Source organism: Strix aluco, chromosome 3 (genome assembly GCF_031877795.1).
Source record: "Strix aluco isolate bStrAlu1 chromosome 3, bStrAlu1.hap1, whole genome shotgun sequence".
Classification (NCBI taxonomy): Eukaryota; Metazoa; Chordata; class Aves; order Strigiformes; family Strigidae; genus Strix; species Strix aluco.
In genome coordinates this window covers 76534304-76556088 of record NC_133933.1, presented here as the reverse complement: position 1 = coordinate 76556088, position 21785 = coordinate 76534304, and the positions used below count along the sequence as shown (strand labels likewise).

General features: G+C 41.7%; 1 protein-coding gene across 3 annotated transcripts in view; it reads right to left on the bottom strand.

Annotated features, from left to right (window-relative positions):
* The window catches only part of CEP85L (centrosomal protein 85L), a 159447-nt gene that overhangs the window by 117003 nt on the left and 20659 nt on the right, over positions 1-21785 (bottom strand). The window contains exon 1 of one of the 3 annotated variants that reach the window (XM_074819257.1): positions 8618-8872. The exons of 1 other annotated variant lie outside the window; for it this stretch is intronic. In XM_074819257.1, the coding sequence (XP_074675358.1) occupies positions 8618-8666 (49 nt within the window). In that variant the 5' untranslated portion in view covers positions 8667-8872. Of the gene's footprint in view, positions 1-1576; positions 1752-8617; positions 8873-21785 lie in introns of those variants that run through there. One more of the 3 variants, XM_074819259.1, reaches the window with a different exon arrangement.

The window sequence follows — 21785 nt, the reverse complement described above, 5'->3', positions numbered from 1 at the left end:
TAAACTTGGAAAGTTTATCACTTACAATATGAAGAGGGGAACGTCTAGGAAAATAAACACATTAAGTTATGCTTAAAGTTAATATAAACTTCAAACAGCAAGCCCTCAGGACATGCAGCCAGTTCCTAGAGTCTGTTTAAAAGCTGTGCATTTGTAGGTGACCAGCTGAATCCTTCTCTTACCAAAAAAAAAAAAAAAAAAAGGCTAATCATCACAGACTATCATCTGTGTTTCAGCCCTTCTTGCAGCTTAGCTTTACTGGTATTCAAAACCATGATCAGGTAAGTTTTCTCCAAATTATTTGTTATTCCAACATTTTTCTTACAGAATTACCCTTATTCTTCCCCTTTCTGTTTAAAGAGTTAATTCACTCTCCTCTATGCATGGGGAAAAGTGAAGTAATCACAGCTGCTAGAATGAATAAAAAAATACTAAATAGTTTTAAGCAGTTCCCACACTTACCAAAGTGGATCAAATACAGGAGTCTAGCAGTCTTACTTTTTTGAAAAAAGAGCTTGTAATCAGATCTCAGACCTAAAGATATCCTTGACACTAAAATAAATGGCGGAGAGACAAAAAAAAAATAAATTAACTGAAACATTTGGTTAAATGTAACAATGCTATAATTTTTTTCCAGCATTTTTCAAAGAGGTTTAACGTGCATTATACACACAACAGGATCTACTTTAATATGGACATACCAGAGACCAAGCCTCCAGTTTTAGAGCATGCTAACGGAAGTATACACATCATGTAAAGGAGTTCCCACATTGTTACATTTGGGATAAAAGGATAAAATTCTGGCTTCACTTAGGCATTAGGAGATTTTCCTTACAAACTTCCAATGCTCATGTCACAAGGCATAACTTCTCCTCAAGCTCAGCTTCAGTTTCCACTCACCTATTCACTGCAAGCAAGGACAATACTATGGAATTTAAAAATAAAGAGCAACAGTTTTAGAAAACAAAAAAAATCCTCCAGAGTATACACCATCAACTCTACCTAGGATACTTTCAGTCAAAACCAGTACTTCTTGTGTTTCCATCTTCACAACTACAATCATTTTTTATATAAAACTTAACATTACAAAAATTCTACGAACCACACAAAAGCCCTTGTTCAATCAGTTTGGTATTTCGGATGAAGTGAACAGAAAGAGGAAGATTGCAACTGTTAGCTTTGTTTTCCAGAAAGTCTCTAGCAAAAGTGATGAAGTTTTAAGTAATGGTATTTTCAATGTGTTTTAGTGCTTTTAGCTGGGTCACTATACTCCCACTTTGTTTTATTACCCACAGAACCATTAGGCCTCTGATCAGTGCTAGTCATGGAAATTTTTTACAAAGCATTAATTCTCAACTGTAAGAACATCTCCAAAGGTTCAGAATTGCCAAAAGGTATAAATAGCTTTGCTGTAGAGTAGGCATTCAGGAGAGAAGATACCATCTTTTAAAGAAATACAGACTTGAAAAAGAAAGTCTTATTTATTCTGAAACACTTGAAAAAGTTGCAGCTTTCCACACCATCTGGAAACTATGCTACAAAAGGAATAAAGCAGACATTAAAAACATAAGGATACCTTATAAGGAATTTCAGATCCGACTCCAGGACGATTCAAGAATGTTTCTTGTATGAATACTACACCGCCAGTTTCTTAACATAGTAGGCAGTTGAAAGTTTGAAAAGCATTATTTGCTTTTCTATTTGCATTTGCTAGGTCTACTTCAGGTATTTTAATCAATGAAGATTCTTTACACTACTCGCACTGCCCTTCCTCAGCAAGACTGAGATAGCCTCCTACTACCTCTCCAGTCATTATGCATTACTCTGAACCCGTTCCAACCTGTATGCGAGTCCACTAACTGGTGGAAGCTACACTGTCCAATGAAATTAACATCACTTTTTCCTGATCCTCTCTTAATCTTCCTTGGCCTTCATGGTAAATCGGAGGATTAACTATATACTTCCTGATGTCATCAGCAGTAGCGAAGCAAGATTGTGCTAGGAGATTTTTCCACTATCAGTCAGCTGAATGAAGAGCCAGACCATTTGACGCCAGGTATTCTGCACCCACCTGACATCAGTGTAGATGCTTCCTGCAGCGATGTCTCCCACCGGGGTCAGGCAACTGCAAATATCCCCCTCAGTATTTATTTAACTTTAGTATTCTCCTGGTCCAGTTCCCCAAATTAGCTCGTCGTAAGGTTGAACAAGTGCTAGAGTAGGCACATGGGAAGCAGTAAGGATGCATGAGCGGAGGTACCCAGAGGGGTGGGAACAACTCCCCATTAGATTATCTTAGGTGTAAAATGAAATCATGCCCTGCAATCCACCCACATACACCCCTCCAGGCAAAAGGGGGACTTTACCTGTCATATCTTTCCACATTTCAGGGACTTGAAAGAAAAAAAATTCTCAACAGTTGCCCTTCTTTTATTTGTGTTAATTGTGTTAATGCCTCCTTTTACAGAGGGGCCATTCAATTATCAAAAACCAGTAAAGATCCCTGGGGAATGAGGACAGAAAGATGCAGTGCCACTTACGGCATGGCTGGCTGCGGAGAAATAGGTCACTTGAGCGTAACTGTGCAATCAATAGGATGTTCAAGACCAGGCAACCAAGCCAGATGCTGCGAAGAACGGTGCCCAGGGAAAGCTAGCATCCTCAGGAGCGATTCCACAGGGGTCAGCAGTTTCAGAGCACATGAGCAATGATGAGTCAGGATTAACACAAACCTAAGCACACTTGTGAGCCTATTTACACAAGTTACTCCCTGCGGCATGTTCTCCTGTTCTTCAGCCATCCACCTCTGAGCCTCTGCAACTGATCTGCAGTCTCCCATGTGCCACATTTAGAACCTCCTCAACTTGCCCTAGACAGCAAGGAACTCCCATGTGGCAGCCTAATACAGAAACCAGAACCTTATTACACTTCAGTACACCTTCCAACACCTTCCCTCAGTGTTGGCCGGAATAAACTTCAGAGCTACATATAGTATTATTCCAGGTCTACCAGAAGAAATATTCAAAACATAACGGCTTCCTCCTTCAGGTACAGGTGCCCCGGCACTGGCAGGGGGCTGTGAGGTGGCCTCTGTGCGAAGCGGCCGGGGCTGCCCCGTGCCGGACACGGCCGACTCCAACCAACCCACTGCAGGGCATGGCTGAGCCCCACGACCAAGATGGTGGCACCTCTGGGAAAGCAAGAGCGAAACACTACCTGGGAGCAATGAATAAGAGGAAAAAAAGTGTGAGAAACAGCCCTGCAAGCCCAGAGCAGGAGGGGAGGAGGAGCAGGAGCTCTGGGCACCTGAACAGAGATTCCCCGTCAGCCCCTAGAGAGACCAGGCTGGAGCAGGGGAACCAAATGAGGAGGAAGGAGTGTGGAGAGAAGCTACCATGGACTGACCGCATGGTCAAGTCTTTGCCCACGACGGTAACTGGTAAGCAATCTTCCTGTCTTCATCTCAACTCACAAGCTTTTCCATCCTATTTTCTCTCCCGTCTCACTGAGGAGGGGGAATGAGCGAGTGGCTGGGTGGGCAGCTGACAGCCAGCCAAGGTTAACCCACCACACAAGTCAGGAAGAAAGCCACTTTTTGAATCACATAGCAAATACACTGAACATGTTTTAAAGGTAATCACAACCACAGTGAGACTGTTTTGTTGTCAGTGTGCAATTTCAAGACACATTTGGGCATCTGAGAGACTTACTGACAACTACAACCAAGTCAGCACTTCCTCAGCCAAAGAACAACCAGCATGGGAACTGACAATTAGTTTAACTCTCCAACTATTAAACCACAGGCAAATTACATGATAAAAACTAACATCCCAGAGTACAGAAGGCAGAGCAGTTGATATTGAACAAGTGTAGTACTATCCCTCTCTTCCTTAACTAACCTGTCTACAACAAACAGGCTTCACTTCCAACAATGGCAGATGATCACCTCTGGCTACAACCTCAAGTCATGCAAGAACTATTTGATTTAGGAGGCTTTCAGCTATTCTTACCACCATGAATTGTTACTGTATTTAGCAAGTTCTCCATATTCTGAAACGCATGGCTTCTTTAACAGCTATTACATGCCTGGCTAAAATCTTAGCATAGATAATTTGTAACTGTAACAAGCAATATTTGGTGGGCATAAATCCTAGGCATTCTTTGGAGAAACTACAACTACAGGTGCTCTTATCCTAACTAGTGCTTCCTTCTTCACCATCCCCCAGTGCAGACATGATAGCTCAGGCTGCTTTTTACTATATACTTATTCTGTACAACTATCTAAAATTAATGCGTTCTTCTCAGAATCATTAAACATTACTTCTTCCTTTAATTAAAGTTTTAAAAGCACAGACTTACTGAAACTACAGGTCTATATTCAGTCAATAAACAATTAACATACAGTTAACATAGAAGAGATGAGAACAATTGCTAATCCCTAAAACCAACAATATAATACACAGTTACATCTATCACTCTTTTCTTGCTAAGCAGTTAAGACATTCATGTTCTGTACATAAAAGAGTGGATACTATGCCCATAAAAGTGAATCACCTGAAGGGAAAAAAACAAAGGGACTGCTTTTGAAGGGAAGTAACTAACTCCTGCCCACCACCACTCAAACACAGAATGTCATTTCACATCACTGCAATCTGTGAAAGACAGCAAAGGCCATTCTAGCAGCCAGTCTTGTAGCTGGAACATTACACTTTTAAGCTCAGGTAATCAATCTTTACAATGTACTATATACATACATATATATATACACACTTGTAACTAGTAAACCATTGGAAGTCTACCCTTGGTAACACTAACTCATCATTTACTACCTTGCCTAGCCTGCAAAGATAAACCTGTCTTCTCAAGATGTCCTGGGAGCTGTCACATCCCTGGCTGCAGACCTCCAACAGCAGAACAATAAAACTTGTTACAGAAACAAAACCATAGATTTCTGTCCCCCCCTCCATCCCAAAGGATGAAAAAGAATGTTGTTGGCCCCATCCTCCCCACCCTGACTGTGTTGTGAAGCTGCCTGTGAAGTCCATGGGTATCCCAAGGAGGCAGCACCCCATGGGCCTTATAATGTGTCATGACCTTATCGCTGCTGACACTTTGAACGTGACATCATTAAATAATCTTTCAGATCCATGTGTGTCACGCTCACTGCCAACAAGGGTTAAGTACAAGAACACAGGCGACTTCTGGGATTTGCCTTACAAACAAATGACATTGCTGGGCTCTAGGAACAGAGGGGTGCAGGGTACTATTTTTAGGGAGTGTCAAATCACATCCTTTTGAGCACCTGACTTCTAGTTTTCACCACTTCTTGCCTTTGTCACCTAAACAGCTATTACCAGCCAAATTTCAGTAGTGGTCAACTATTTGTAATATTGGACAGTGGAGAGAAGCTTGACTAGAGGTATTACAGTTTGCTGAAAGTAATAAATACTTGTGATTTCATTTTAAGTGTGTTTGTTTCACTTTCCACAGGCATCTGTTGGGCACATACAGCCTAACTGAATGACTGCATGCCCCAGAGGAACAACACATCTAGATGAACACTTTCATAGTCTTAAAAGAGTTATTAACCAACTGTGCATTTCAAATGATGGTCTAGATGAATAAGCAAAGGGCTTGAAATACTGTATACCCTTCACTGCAGCTATTTAAATTCCTGCAGCATAGTGGGTAACTGCTGTCTTTATAGAGGTATAAACTATGCTGCAAGGTTTTCATGAACAGTTAAATGCATCAAGAAGACTGAAAGACTGTAAGTCAATCATATACATTCCAAAAATAGCCATTTAATTTTTTAGGACAGGTACTGAGACTGTAAGAAGCTGAATTTATTTTGTATGGGCAAAAAACTTTGTCATTAAATCCATTGGTTAAACGGGAAGCACCTATCCAAAAAAAAAAATCTCAGCGTCATGCAAAAAAGACAGCACATTTCTTTCAGAGAATGCACTCTTATTGAACTGAAAAGCAAGAACAATTTGGAAGTGACAAGAAGGAATAAAACTGAGGGCCACAAATTAAATACTCACCAACAGTATCCTTACCCATTACATTTTAAGAAAATCAGAATTAATTTGCATCTATCACTGAAAATCTCTTACAGAATGCTTCAGTAGGCACCTAGTTTGTAAGAGAACTCTAAGATTTTCAAAAAAACAGAACTTCTAAATACCCATATCCATAGATAACTAAAATACAACTAGCAAAATAGAATGCTTTTCAGTAATAAACACAGTTTAACAAGAATTAACAAGTTATTAACTGCTATGCTCTCACACCAATATTTAAAAGACAATCAGAATCCACAGCAAGTAGTTGCCATTAAAGAATTAAATGTATTTTGGCAAAACAAAAATTCCATAAGCTTGAAAAATAAATGCTTAAACTTCTGCTCCCTAGCAGGATGCTACTGTTCTGCGACAAAATACTTTTCCCATGGACAGCTTCCTTCTCAAAAAAAAAAAAAAAAAAATCTAACCTGGCAATAACGTAATAGCACAGGATCTTGGTAGCCATCATCCCTTCATTAAAATACCTGCATGGATCTAGTTAACTACTTCTTCTTTAGAGGGATTACAAACCTCACAAAACAGCTTCTCGACTCTTTCAAAGTAAGACTGATGAAGGAAGGGACTATTATGTTGGAAATTATAATGCACAAATCAGTTCTCAAGGTGAAACCTTTACCTACTTGCTTTCTAAGTAACCAGCACTTTCCATTAGTCTATCATCTAAAATTAGAGATTTTTCTACAAGTTTTGCTACCTTACACTTCTACTGCTTATAGATAAACATACATTTTGAACTTCATATTAGTCCTGAGTATTTAAAGGGCAGAAGGGGCAGGCGAGGAAAGAAAAGTAATACACAAAATTCATTCTGAAATCGCAAAGACAATTCTGTCAAACAGGCAGAAGTAAAACATTTATCCAACAACTGACTGATCAGAATTGCTGACAAATTCAACACAGTACTAAAACACTTTATTTGACCACAAACAAAATAGGAAGACACTGTAACAAATGGCACAATCCAAAGTTTGCTGAAACAAATGAAAAATGAACACCAACAATCTTTGTAACAGTCTGAAGTTAGTGCCAGTGTGCGCTTGTGATATGACCTTCCAATATTCCTGCCCCAAACACAAATAATCAAGAAATAAACCACCCTAAATTCCTGCAGTTTCCATCAAATTAACTGAAATCTCTGCACCTAGTGTTCGGAATACCCAGTATTTTTGAAAGCTGTAGCACGAAGATAACGTAACTCCATTCTTTTGCAGAAAGCATTTAAAAAAAAAAAAAAAAAAGGCAACAAAAAACCCCATAACGCTTCAACAAGGCAAACGTGTTACACACAGAAATAACTAACTTGATAATAGTACAGAAAAAAGGAACAATGTCTTCTTTCACATTATAGGGACTGAACATTAGACTACTTGTAGAGATTCAGGCAGCTGCTGAGGACGTCTTAGCAGCTCTTGTATTTGCAAGAAAAACCCTGTCAGTCGAAAGCAAAACAATCCTCTCGTTTAAATATGTCAACTAACTGTATACACATTATGCAGTCATATTTTGTAATCCCAAAATTAAAACATGAACCCGAATTTCTGAAGGGAAAAAAAAAATTATTCCAACAGTTAAAAAATTATTCTAACACTTGTAATGGCAGAGACAAACCACAGACCTTCACAGTGATCAATTACTTCAGTAAGTCAAAATATCACAAAAATATTTGCAGGAACTCAGAGTAAAGCAGGTGATATAGCTGGTAATATTTTCAAATCCTGACAAGGGCATCCAAAGGAGTCGGCACCTAGTCTTACCTGCCCAAAAGTAATGCTCGTACGGCTCTGCAATCAATTCATCTATTTTCCTCTGCCAGTTTTGACAGCCTTTACGGTTGAAAGTTAGCCCGCTGCTTACAGGTAGGATGTCTCCCCAGTAACAACCTAACTCCAAGCGTGAAATTTCAATGTATCCCTGCCAACCTGCAGGAACTAGGCTCTAATTAATCCAGAGACAGAAAAGAGGTGGGAACAAATAATAATAATAATAAAAAAAAAAAAAAGCTCGACCGATTTGTTGTAGTCTAAATTTAAAACGAAAAGCATAAAGGGAAGCGCGCTTCCAGCCTCTGCCTAAGGGTACACTAACAAAACAGGGAGAGAAAAAAACGAGAGCCCAAAACATGGAAACGGACTATGTAGGTTAAGCTCAGCTTTTATCACCCGCTGCCAGGTCCAGCTAAGTAAACACTGAGCCCCCCGGACAGGCGGCCCGACCTCGGCAGGAGCCGGGGCGGCGGCGGGCCGGTCCCCGCGCCCTCTCCGGGAGGCCCCGCCGCCACGTCCCCCCTCACGGAGCCGGGGCGGGCGGTGACGCTTCCCGCCCGCCGTGGGGAGGAAGCTGCTTCCTCAGGCGCCTCTGTGGGGACCCGGGAGCCAGCCGGGCCGAGGGAGGGGGAGCGGCGCGGCCTGCCCGCCCCGCCGCCGCTGCCCCACCGCGGCGGGGCCCTTGTGCCTCCCCCCCGCCCCAAGCCCGTCCCTTCCCGCCCCGCCGGGACGCGCAGGCGGCGGCGGGGCCGCGGTGCTCCTTACCCGCCTTGTAGCCGCGCAAGCCGAGCTGGGGGTGCAGCCCGCCCCACATGGTGCCGAGCCGGGCCGGGGGGGGCCGCCGCTCTCCGGCAGCGGCGGCGCGGAGCTGCGCGCTCTCCGGCGGCCCCGCGGCCCGGATGGCCGGCGGAGGCGGCCGCGGCCGCTGCCGAGGGAGGTTAGCGGGGGGCTGTCGCCGCTGCGGGGGTGGCCGCCTGCCCCAGGGGCGCCGCAGCCATGGCGCGGGGCCGCGCAGGGCGGTGGGACCTCGCCGGAGACAAAACTTGCTTTATCGCGCTGCCGTGGCCGCCTGCCTCTCCGGCGCTGGGAGCGGGGCGGAGACAGGGGCGGGAGCCCCGCCGATGCTGCTGCTGCTCGGGGACGAGCCGCTTACATAACCCGGCCCACGGGGAGGGGGCGCGGGGCGAGCGGCCGCGGGGGGCCGGGGCCGGGGCAGCGCCGGCCCCAGGGGCGAGCCCGCCCGGTCCGGCCCAGCCCAGCCCAGCCCGGCCCGGCCCGGCCCGGCCCGGCCCGGCCCAGCGCAGGCCGCGGCCCCGCCGCCCCCGCGGTGCCCGGCGAGGCGGACCCCGCGCCCCGCTTCAGCCCCGCTTCAGCCCCGCCGGGGCCGCGGAGGTAGTTTGGGCGCTCCCGTTGGCCTCGGGTTTATTAACTCACTGGCCCGCCTGCCCCGAGGCTGCCGAGACCCCGGCGGGCCCCGCGCTTCTTGCCCGCTTAGCCTGGGGTCAGCAACGGCGGGTAACTGTCATCAGGGAAAACGCTTAACTGAAAACACTTCATTTGGTATAACGATAATTGGTGAAGAAAAGTGAAATGCCTCGTTCCAGAATTACAGCATTTGAAATACCCAAGGCCGGTACCTGCAGACTTAGTAGAGTTTATACAATTTGCCTGTATGTGTTTGGTTTCGTAAAAAAACATAGTGGAAGGAAGAATTGTGAATGATCAGTTCCACCAAAAAATCCTCAGTATCATCATAAACTTCCAGCCACAGGACTGGAAACAAAATGCTCCTGTCAGCAATAATCCAAACCCACTAAGAGGCTCTCTGCCCGCCCCGCCCCCCCCCAAGTTGCTTTGAGGCTGCTCCAAATACTTCGAGAGAGAATTCTGCAATAGCAGCCTTCATGTTACTATTGTTTGCAACTGCAGCCCAGTGGTCCCCATCGTAAACTACCTTCTGAAGAAGTGTACCCTGACTCAACCAACAATCCACATTGTTAGACAAAAACATAGAGGAGAAAATACTTGGATAGGTTCAGTGTAATCATTCCAAAATTACAAAATCCACCACCACCAAGATAAGAAAAGCAATGCTTTATACACAACATTGCAGGGTACGATGGATGCAACAGCTTAGGGAGGGAGGTGAGGTGAAGCAGGAGCAGTGATGTGTTCGTGTGGAAACATTCATAATCAATAAATAAAATCTGGGTTCAAACACTTCCTGCTGACCTGATGCATTTTTAATTAGTAGCTGATGATCACAGAATAGCTTTTATCTCTTTGGAAAGTTATGTTATATTTCAGCACAACTCATATTTTATTTATGCCTAGCTAGGTATTTGTAATGTACTCAGTAAAAGAGAGGCCTCAGAAGTACTGGCATGAGCACATAGAAACGCTGCATATCATTATTTTGTCCTCTTTCTTATCTGTACAAAGCCCTTATGTACTCACTGAAGACCTGACATGATGTGCATTCCTCACCAGCTCACTTGAACTATGGAGTGTAACTGTCACTAGGTGTTTTGCAGGTAGAGTTGTAGAAACACAAGCTTTAACAAGTTAGTAAATACTGAATAAAACCCCAAATACTAAAATGCCAGGAGATCCTGTCAAAACCTTCAGGCTGTTGCTAGAGGTCCTCTGAGTGATAAAAGGTCAGAAGCATTTTCAAGAAGCCACAAATACTGGCCTACAGTAGAAGACCAATGCAGGAAGATAAATTATTGTTGATAACACCTCAATGAAATTGTCCAGCCTTTCAACCCTGAAGCCAATTTCAATACTGAAGAATGTTTGCAAAAGAGAGCATGGTAGGTAAACATGAATATAAGAAAGAAGAATAAAAGCTAAGGTATCTCGCAAAACACTCAAGACCAAGAAACATGCGAACAGCTTAGTTCAAGACCTCTTTAAAGGACTTGTTGCGTAAGCATGTGTTCTTAGCATATTTACAGGAGGATGCAGTGAGCTGTGAGGAAGCTGAATATCAAGAAGGGGAAGGCATCTAGCAGCAGGCAAGGAGAAAAATTACCTCATCACTGCTGAGCTCTTGAGTTTGTGATGCTGTCCTGTAATGCAGCTGCAAGAATCCGGAGGCGTGTCACGACCCCAGAAAGCTGCATGCCTGGAAAAGGTATGATAACAGTTCTTCCATCTCCTAATAAATGTCACTGCAGTGGTCTTATGTGCCTCAGTATTGCCATTCATGGAAGTGTTACAGTTTCCTATGTACCTTCTGTCTGCTTGTGAACAATACCATGGAGGAAAAAAACGGATAAAAAGGCCAAGATGAGGGTGGCAGAACACAATCAGGTAGTCTGGCTGAATCACCTCTGACAGCAACGCCATGTATTCCAAGGTGTCCCCGCTTGGGCGTCTGCTTTGGCAGTGCTACTGCTCAGAGCAGATAATAAAAAAACATGCTTAAATTTAAGCAGTCAGATAATAGAACCTGAGACACGTTCATCCTTTTGATTGGATTTTAAGTTATTTTTTTAGAAACTGAATGTAATTAGTAGAGCTTTTTTGCTGCAAATAACCTCAGTGTATCTGTCTGGAAACTGGGCCAAACTGAAGCCAGTAGTTTTACTCTATAAATAAATTTAGCTTGTTAATGCTTTATGCACTATCCAGCAATGTTTTATATCTGCAGTCTGCTTATGTACACAGTTCTAGACCTAGAGTAGTATTTGTTTTAGATTTTCAAAAACCTCTTGGAAAAGCATGCTAACTGGTGTGGACCTCCTGCAGACATGAGTTTGTGCTTTTTAATGCTGCTGAAGCAAGCCCCTACTTTCACGTGGATCTCAACTTGGCAATGCAGGGGGCCCTGAGGACATCCCAAGCCCCTCTTCTTAACAAGCTCTATTGTTCCACCTACCAGGCCCAGTTGTGCAGAGGTGGTGGGTAGTACTGGCTCCAGTCCATTCTACGTGCATTCGTCCCTCTGCGCCTAATGGAGCCTACCTACACTAACATGACTTCCATTAGCTTATCACCTCTTACATCTCTTGGGTTGATAAGAATTAGGAGCGTGGCAATCTGTGTTCCAGTACTGCCCCACTCAAGAGAGGTATAAAGGTCTCGATACTCACAGCAGCCTGGTATGAGAGAAAACTCATGTAACCTTACACGTGAATCAACAGGAAGTGGAAACAGCCTGCATCTCCGGATAATTACTGTGAAATGTGATGCTCCAGACAATGAATGGACTCAAGTTCTTATTGTCTGAACAGCCTTCTCTCCACCTCTTTCTTCTGACACAAACTCCACCCTCTTGGCAGAATCAACAAAGAAAAATAACAATAGAAAGTAACAGCTTAAGCATTGGTACTAGGCAGATGCTGTCTCATTAATGTCAGTTGCAGCACATCTTACCCAAGGGTTTGTGTTCTATTTCCAGGTTCAGAAATCATGTCTTTTTTTTTTTTTAACCCTGAGTAAAAAAATAATGCTCTAAACAGAATTAAGCTGAAGCATAACCTCTGAGAGCAGCATTTTTCTTTGATTAAAGACAGTATTTATTCTGCACACTTGCTTTCATATTTAATAGAATTAAAAGATTATTAAAAAGGCCAAACACTAAATAGATAAACATTGTTCCAAAAGAATGCAGACTATTTCCCCTATCTAATTAAGACATCCAGCATATGTTCATTCTATCAAAAAGCAACAGTGGCATTTCTGCAAGCACATCGATATTGTAAATTACTTTGAAATTAAAATCACAAATTTTCAATTCAGTTGCTTCACTAAGTACAGAAATCCTTTTCCTCCACCCACAACTTTTTCAGTTGAACACTGTGTCCTAGCAAAGTCCAAGCAGCCTTTAAGAAGGCTTAGAACAATTCCTCCTGCTTTGCAAAAAATAACTATGTATGTTGCAAAGTGAGATGTTAAACTCTATTGGGTGGCACTATAATTAAGAACAAATTCGCTTACCTCATAAATGGCACCCCTGCTGGTAGGGGCAGGCTGGCCTGCAAAAGACTGAAATGTTCCACTAAAAGTACATTGCATGCAGTGCACAGCATTAACAATAAACTGTGTAACCTAATATCTGCAAAACAGGCATCATGGAATAACACACTCTATACAATGTTTTATTTTTGCCTTTTCTGCAAGCAAATGAGAGTGCATGTCTTTCACAAAAGAACACAAATGGATACCAATTTGAATCTGTTTTGCCCTGAGCTTTCACTAACAGTTTATACCATGGGAGAGAATAAAGCCAAGCAGCTTGCTGTTACCATAGCTATGGTTTATTACCAGCCTCCTGAAATTTCAGATTCTTCTTAATGTTCCAGGTTTCAGAATCAGATTTTTACCTGAGAAATTCTAGAAGACCCTTAGGAGTCAGGGATTTTACATGTCATTACTGGTCGGTGGGTCAAACACTTTTTTGTGTGTGTCATATGATTTTAAAATAAGTCTAAGAGATTTAAATAAATTCTGTGTCATCAACTCTGACACCGCAGGAAGAAGAACATCTGCAGGCGGTTGGATCCAGTGACATCTAACCAGTAACTTGTGAAGATAATCATGACTTTCCCAGGTGCGTTTTTCTAAAGGGGAAAATTTTTAGTTCTGCTATTCTACCTTCCCTTTTTTCCATCCCCTCCTCTCCCAAAGGCAGTGGGAAAGAAGGGGAAATACAAATGACTTGAGAGGATATGGAGAAAATATGTGAAAACCTATAGGTCTGTAGTTTGTTTACTCCAAGTCTGAAAAACAACCTATGAACATTACCAGTTAGAAAATTATCTGGTCACTTGTGTTTGAGCCAAACCCAGTATTGCTGCAAAGGGATGAAATTTCAGTAAAGTTAATGGACTTATGCCAGTGCTTAGTTTAGTCAGCTCAGTGCTGTCATATGCCCATATGTAAAAGTCGAATGGAAAAATTTATTTCATGCTTTAACTATAAATATAATTAACTTCATGAAGCTCCCCACCCCATTTTTTCTCCATTGACTTCTGTTCTACAACAATCACTGACACTGATTCTACAATAATTCACTACTAGCTACTATAATAATGTATCAGTATTATAAGACTTTGTTTTCTCTCAGCAGTGAGAGGTCTATGCCTAAAATGACAGTATTCTATGCTGGTAGAATAAAATCCAGTTTAAAAGGTCACCTTTAGACCCACCCAGCACACCCGCTGCAGATGTCTCAGAACCAGCCCGCTCCCTGTACAGTGCAGGAGGGCCAGCAGCCATCAGTTATGTTACTGCTGGGACCTTCCCGGTGTGCAGGACAGGCAGCCTTAGAAAACACTCTGATTTTGGTAAGCCTGAGACTGCAAAGCACGATTTGCTTTTATCTTGTGCTTTATATCCTTCAGTCGTTTCAATAGCATTCTCACATTAAACTAATAAACATATCTATTAGCACACACTTTTTAGACAAACCCAGTTCACCCAAGAACGGACAAAAGATTGACAGAAATGCAAAAAGTGGACCGTACTAATTTGTACTGACCACAGTGCTCATCAGATTTGTTTCATGGGACCTCAGGGTTAGTATATGATATATGTACAAATCCACTACAGTATCCTTAGACTGTTTTGCTTTTGACTTAAAATTAACACAGACGAGAGTGCTTATTAAAAGTAACTTTGTGACTCTGGCTTGGCTGTAAGATCATTCTCTAGTATTCTACTTTTAACACATTGCTTGAGTGACCAAATTGATCTGGAAGGCATTTTAGTAAACATGCAACCTGATCTTTGGTCACAAACAACAAGAAATGGAGCTTCTAAATGAGCATAAATGTACATAAATAAAAGAAGCATAGAAGTATTGTTGCTTAAATTGTTGGGGACTGTCACACTAATTTAGGAATCCCACAGTTTAAGAATTGAACATCACGTAGTGCACCGGTGTACCATTCTAATACCTCAAAAAACAATATCTGGTTAAATCAATTAAAATTAAATTGAAGAATCATAATTCCAATTTTCTGGTTAATGCAGGACAGTACGGTACAAATATGCTCTATACTTTAACCATTTAGTTTTCAGTGTTACTATCTTCTGAGCTGTCCCGGTTTCAGCTGGGATAGAGTTAATTTTCTTCCTAGTAGCTGGTACAGCACTGTGTTTTTGATTTAGTATGAGAATAATGTTGATAACACACAGATGTTTTTAGCTGTTGCTAAGTAGTGTTTATACTAAGTCAAGGATTTTTCAGCTTCTCATGCCCTGCCAGCAAGAAGGCTGGAGGGGCACAAGGAGCCGGGAGGGGACAGAGCCAGGACAGCTGACCCAAACTGGCCAAAGTAGTATTCCACACCATACGATGTCATGCCCAGTATATAAACTGGGGAAGTTCGCTGGGAGGGGTGGATTGCTGCTCTGGGGACTGGCTGCATCTCTCAGTGGGTGGTGAATAATTGAACTGTGTATCATTTGTCTTTCTTGGGATTTATTTCACTGTCTTTTTGTTATCTTCCTTTTCATCATCATCATCATCATCATCATCTATTATTGTTATTGTTGTTTTTATTATTGTTATTGTTATTTCATTTATTAAACCGTTCCTATCTCAACCCACTAGTTTTACTTGTTTTCGATCCTCCTCCCCATCCCACCAGGGGCTGAGGGAGGAGTGAGCTAGTGGCTGCATGGTGCTTAGTTGCTGGCTTGGGTTTAACCACAACATGAGCCAAGCATCAGAAGGTCACTCCAGAACATGGGAAGGTCCCCCTAGCTTCTGAAGGAATACTGATTGCCATCTATTCACAAGGCAAGTAGCTTGACCCACCCAAAAGAAATGCGTTAATAGGAAGAGATAAATAGCCTATCTAAAAGTCCAGAACTGGCTGCATCCTTACAAAACAATATTATGTATATGCTTCCAATGCGAAAATTAAAAAGTACAAAAAATATACTGAAACAGGACATGACAAGCAGTGCAGGACGCTAAAATGGATAGTAACAAATATACATTAAGAAAGTGCAAGAGGCAGTCATACACAAGAGTCCCATCTGCAAACTACACCAGCGAATGCTCCTTGAAGTCAGTTCATTCATGGAAGTCCTTGCTCAAAGACACCACCGAGCTTACATGATGTGGGCCTTTCATGATGTTGGCTCTGCTGGAACCCATCCCCAGCAGGCACCATGACAAGGTCTTTAATTAGCACAGCCACTGCCGTTAAAAGATAGAACAGAAAAGTGAGTAAGAAATGAAAAGGAAATAGACAGCTGTGATAAAGTATCTTTAAATACATGCAAATATTACTTGTCTTTTGCTTCTGTGTCTGAAGATAGTTGCTGCAAGGATAAACTCAAAAAATTTGGATTAAATCCACAAGAAAATCATATATTTTGCATTGTATTAAGGGTAGAACTCAAGAACTAATTTTAAAAATGGTAAATTGAATCACATATTCCAAACCCACATTTGCTGCATTTATATGTTACTGCTTTCAGATGTTACCAATATGCAAGAACACATAAGTTTAAAGCATAAAATGTGACCTCTAAAATTTGAATCTAATAAACCTCTGAAGTAATCTGAAGATCTAAAACCCTAGAAGTATGTAACAAACTCTAAAAGCAGAACATAATCAAACAATAATACCTACTCAGTGCTATATATCCTTGAGCTTACGTTTTTCAATTTAAGTACACCAGTCTCCCTCGCACAGAGATATGAAAACTAAGCTGTGTAAAATGAAAACTACCAACCATTTTACTTGAGTCTATATTTAGCATTTGCTGCATCGTGCTTTAATTGCTGAAACTGCCTCTACAGAAGCATTAAAAAATCACTAGAAAAACTGGGGGGGTTTTCATCATGTCATCATGAGACACATTGAATGTTTAGAACAAAGATTCACCTTGAAAGATTCACACATCATTTCTGAAGCACAAAAAAGTTCTAAAATTCAAATGAATTATCAACATATTGTTTCCCTCAGATAACCCTCTTTAAGCTTACTATCACAAACAAAACATGACCTATTGCAAATTCAAATTTGGATGAACACAGATGAAAATAAAATGTTGGCAGCTTAGTTCCTTCTTTAAAAAAAGCAGATAAGATAGTAAATACAGTAACTTCCATTGGGCTAGCAAGTCAGCTTGTGAGCCAAGTTGGATCAAACAGATCCAACTAGTTTGAGAGGCTGTGAATTGTGTTTCCTTATTTAATGAAGTCCCCAGTTTTCCCTCACTGGGTTTTTTAGCATAATCTTTCACATGATTTTCAAATATAATTTTACATCAAGTATATATAGGCATTCAAACTGGACCATATGGTAAGAGACTAGTTTGCTAAAGACTCATTCATTTAAAATACAAGTGAGCAGTCGCTGAAATGGACTTTCTTGAAGAGTCCTGACCAACCATGTCTACAGCTGCAAGGGTTTCCCACAGAAATCCTTTTTGCTATCCCAAGTAGTAATTGCAATACAGGGTTTTACTGCCCCTGGACCTCTGCCACTTCAAACATTTCCACAGAACACAGCACGGTGTGGATACAGCAGATCCTCCATGCCTGATGGCAATTCCATATGGAGCCACACAATACGGACTTACAAGTTCCCCGAGGCACTGTGATTGGATTTACCAAAAAAGAGCAGAGACAAGAGTTACTAGTTGGGTGCAGAAGAGGACAAGGGCTCGGGGTTCCTGTGGCTCTGGCCTGTGGGGGAGCTCTGCTTGATGCACCTGCAGAGTCCCCAAACCCACTTGCAAAGGCTTGAGAAGTAACTTGACTGACTGAACCTCAGTACTGACTCTAACGATTGTATGCAGGTGAATAAGCACATTAGGACCGTAGAACTAATCATCCAATTAGTTGTGCAACTTAATCACATAGTTTACCATCCCAGAAGACCAGTTTTGAAGGAACTCAGGGTCTAGTTTTCCCAAGCCCTCATTCCCCATATGGTGACCTCTTTGTAAAATCCACCAGAGAGAGAGTGGGACTGACAAAGAACAAAAAGCCGGATTTCTGAATGTGCTCTCCCCCCACGCACCCTTATCAGCTCTATTTTTAAATACAAAGCTAGCTCCATAGAATTTCCTGAGATTTGACAGTTGGTCACACTGTTACAGATTTAACAGAAGAGTGGCAGACTTGGCTGGGCTTACTGCTCGGCACAGAAAAGAGAGAGACCTGCCCCTGTAAACATGTCACAGTGTCGGGAAGTAGCATTTGCTGGACAAGAAATGAGCGTGATGCAGGTCTGCCCCTGTTCAGTACACACGACACAAATCCTTTCATCATATTTCAGCTTTGATGCAGGCACTGCCAACAGCTTCAGTCCTGTTCAACTGCTGCAAATGAGTAGGCGGCTCATTTAGTGGGTTGCTAGTATCTGCAGAAGTAACTGGCAAATGCATCGTAAGAGTTATTCCTGATAATACATGTGTGTGGGTGGGTATACATGTGTGTGTTGAGGTTTTCAAAGAGATGGTGTAAAATATCTGTCCCTATGGGCATTCATGGTATATAGCCTCTCCTCAAAATCTTTTACTCTTACTCTGCCTTACACTTTCAGACATCGCTTCCAAACAGGTGGGAGTGAGTCCCGCTGTGGCCATTTCACAGATGATAAAAACTGGGTGCACAACAGCCCACTATTGAGTTGGGAAGGGAGCTCAGGGCTCTCTAGTTTTAGCGCTTCCCTGTTAGACAATGCTAAATATACTTACTACCCATAGAAATGTTTATTCATAGCTTAGTAAGCTGAGGTTTTGCTAAAAATTGATTTTGCTGTAACAGTGATGTCATTATTACTAACCAGTCTCAAGTCTATCATTTAAATTAAATTCCTTTAAAAATATGCTGGGAGAATCCTATCAGTCCAATTACTTCTATGCTGTGCACAGCTATTAGAAAAAGTGACAAAGAATAGATAAAATGAAAAATGAATGCACTTTTTAGAAAATTACTGTTTTCATAATACTATTAAATACTATTTTCTGAACACTTTAATAGTATATAGCTGGCTAACAGAGAAAGAACAGTTATACTAGAAGAGAGGGTTTTATTAAAGACGGCTTTAATTTTTCAAACACCACAGGTTTTTCTGGCCAGCAGAGCATCAACTTGCCTAGTAAAAATGTTTTCCCTTGGAAAGAAGAGACGGGTATAGGATGTACCCAAGAAAAGACAATTCCTCTTGGCTGACCTAAGCAGAAGTATTGATTTATGTTTCTGAAAGAGAGTTTTTTATTGCAGTATGGTAAGACGTTCAGTAGCTGTACAGATGGGTTGTTTTCTGTTGGGGGTTGGTTGGGGTTTTTTTTCCCAAAAAAAAAGGAAAGGAAGTTGAAATTAGCAGCGAGCTCATAACAGATTTTGGAACCTCAGCAGATGGTAATGAAGAAAGTCATGGGCGATATAGTAAAGAGGGTGATTTTCCACATCTGCAGAATAGGAATGATGGGAATTAAGAAGACAATTCTGAAATAACATTAACTTCCAGACCACAATTAAAGCATAGTTAGCTTTTCAGAAATAAGAAACAGGCTCCTGGTAGGAGGCCTTGAATTTTAATTTGCCTCTCAAACAGCATGAAATGTGCTGTCAGTTCTCACTAAAAAGCAACAGTCAAACACAATTTTCTGGATGCTACAAAGAAACATATATCTGTAGTATGTATGGAGTAATAGCTTTTCAGAAATTTGTCAGTATCAGCTTCTAGAGTTTTCATGTTCTCCTCAAAAACTCTTCAGTTCAGAAACTCTTCAAGCTTGCTTTGATGTAAAAGTTTTAGGCAGACAAATAAGTAGATTGATGAGTCTTTCTTTTTCTGCTTGCTTTCATGCAGTCTGGGCAGTCAGTACTGAAATCCATTTTGGAGGCCCAATCCTATTGCAAATCAAGCTGATGGCTGATTTACTAAACTCACGTAGGATCAACCATCAGCAAGATATGCATTTAGTTCATCAGCTCTCCTCATACAAAGTGTTTCAGAAAGCAGTAAACAAAATATAAAGGTTATTTGTCCTCTCCATAAGAATGTAGTGACTTTCAGAAAGAATAAAAAACAGAATGAGAGAAAGAATGCAAAAGAGAGAAAGAATGAGACAGAACAAGAGAAGGGGGAGAGAACAAGAAGAAAGACAAAAAATTAGATACAAAGAAGCAGAGGACTTAGAGAAGAAAGAAAGTGAGAAAATGAAGAAAGGAAGGAAAGAAAAAGAGAGACAGAGAGAGAGAGAAAGAGAGAGAGAGAAAGAGAGAAAGAGAAAGAGAAAGAAAGAGAGAGAGAGAGAGAGAAAGAGAGAGAGAGAGAGAAAGAGAGAGAGAGAAAGAGAGAGAGAGAGAGAGAGAAAGAGAGAGAGAAAGAGAGAAAGAGAGAAAGAGAGAAAGAGAGAAAGAGAGAAAGAGAGAAAGAGAGAAAGAGAGAAAGAGAGAAAGGAAGGAAGGAAGGAAGGAAGGAAGGAAGGAAGGAAGGAAGGAAGGAAGGAAGGAAGGAAGGAAGGAAGGAAGGAAGGAAGGAAGGAAGGAAGGAAGGAAGGAAGGAAGGAAGGAAGGAAGGAAGGAAAAGAAGGAAGGAAAAGAAGGAAGGAAAAGAAGGAAGCAAGAAAGAAAGAAAGGAGAGTGTCCTGGTTTTGGCTGGGATAGAGCTATTTTTTGTCTTTCCCTCTTAGTAACTAGACTAGTGCTGTGTTTTGAATTCAGTACAGGATTTGATATGAGAAGAATGTTGATACTGTACTGATGGTTTTAGTTGTTGCTAAGAAATCAAGGACTTTTCAACTTTCCATGTCCTGCTAGTGCGCAGGTACACAAGAAGCTGGGAGGGAGCACAGCCAGAGTAACGGACCCAAATTGGCCAATGGAATATTCCATATCATGTCATGTCATGCTCAGTATATAGATGAAGGCTGACTGGGAAGCTCTCTCTTGCTTCCAGGATTGCAGTTTCAGGATTCTCACTTCTCTGGGATTGCTAGCCGGGAACGGGCTGGGTGTTGGTCGGTGGGTAGTGAGCAATCACATTGTGCATTACTCATTTGTATTTTCTATTATTACTATTATTATTCTCATTATTATTTTAATTCTATTTTGTTTCAGTTATTAAATTGTTTTTATTTCAACCTATGAGTTCTCTTACCTTTCTCTCCCCCATACCCCTGGCTGTGTGGTGTTTGGCTGCTGCCGGGATTCAACCATGACAGTCCTTTTTGGCGTCCAATGTGGGGCTCAAAAGGTTGAGAGAGAGAGAGAGAGAGCAAGAAGAAAGCTCTGATAACATGCAGTTTTGGAGAGACAATTTCTTCATCTTGGAGAGGGGGAGAGGGAAGTTTAGAGTATAGCATTATACCGATTCCTCTTTGGAATAATTTATAAAATTGGATATGCAGATAAATCACACACATATAATCATAAGCAAAATTGGCCTGGAGACCACACTAATCAGCAAACTGTAGAGCCTCCAGAAGGCTCAGCTGTTTCTGTCCTTCAAAACACATCCTTGCTCAAGGCTTTGCAGTTTGCTTACAAGCTGAGGTCCTTTTCGTCACAGTAAACAGACAAAGAGAAATTCAAACCAAGCAGCTACTGTGCTCATTGGCTCTACATAGGGGTTTCTGAGAGAGGGAAAACAATCCCAGACAGTCTGAAAGCAAAAGGACATTGCTTAAAGACAATTATTTCCTTCCTCCAATTTGCATTGTCCTTACTCTTCCTTGTATATGGATCATTGTTAAATGAGAGAAAGATACAATAGAAAGCCACAGAAAAAAATGTAATGGACATATTCCCTTCTGGGCATTAATATAATCAATCAAGCAAATTACTTCAGTTACCTTGTTCGTGATCTGTCCTTGTTTCCATTAGGAAGGTTTGCAATTCCACTTAGAGAGTCCCCCTCTGTAGTGAAATTGTGTTCAAGCACAGTTATGTATTTCCAAGTGGCAAGATAGTACCACATGTTAACATTTTGCTTCTAAAGAC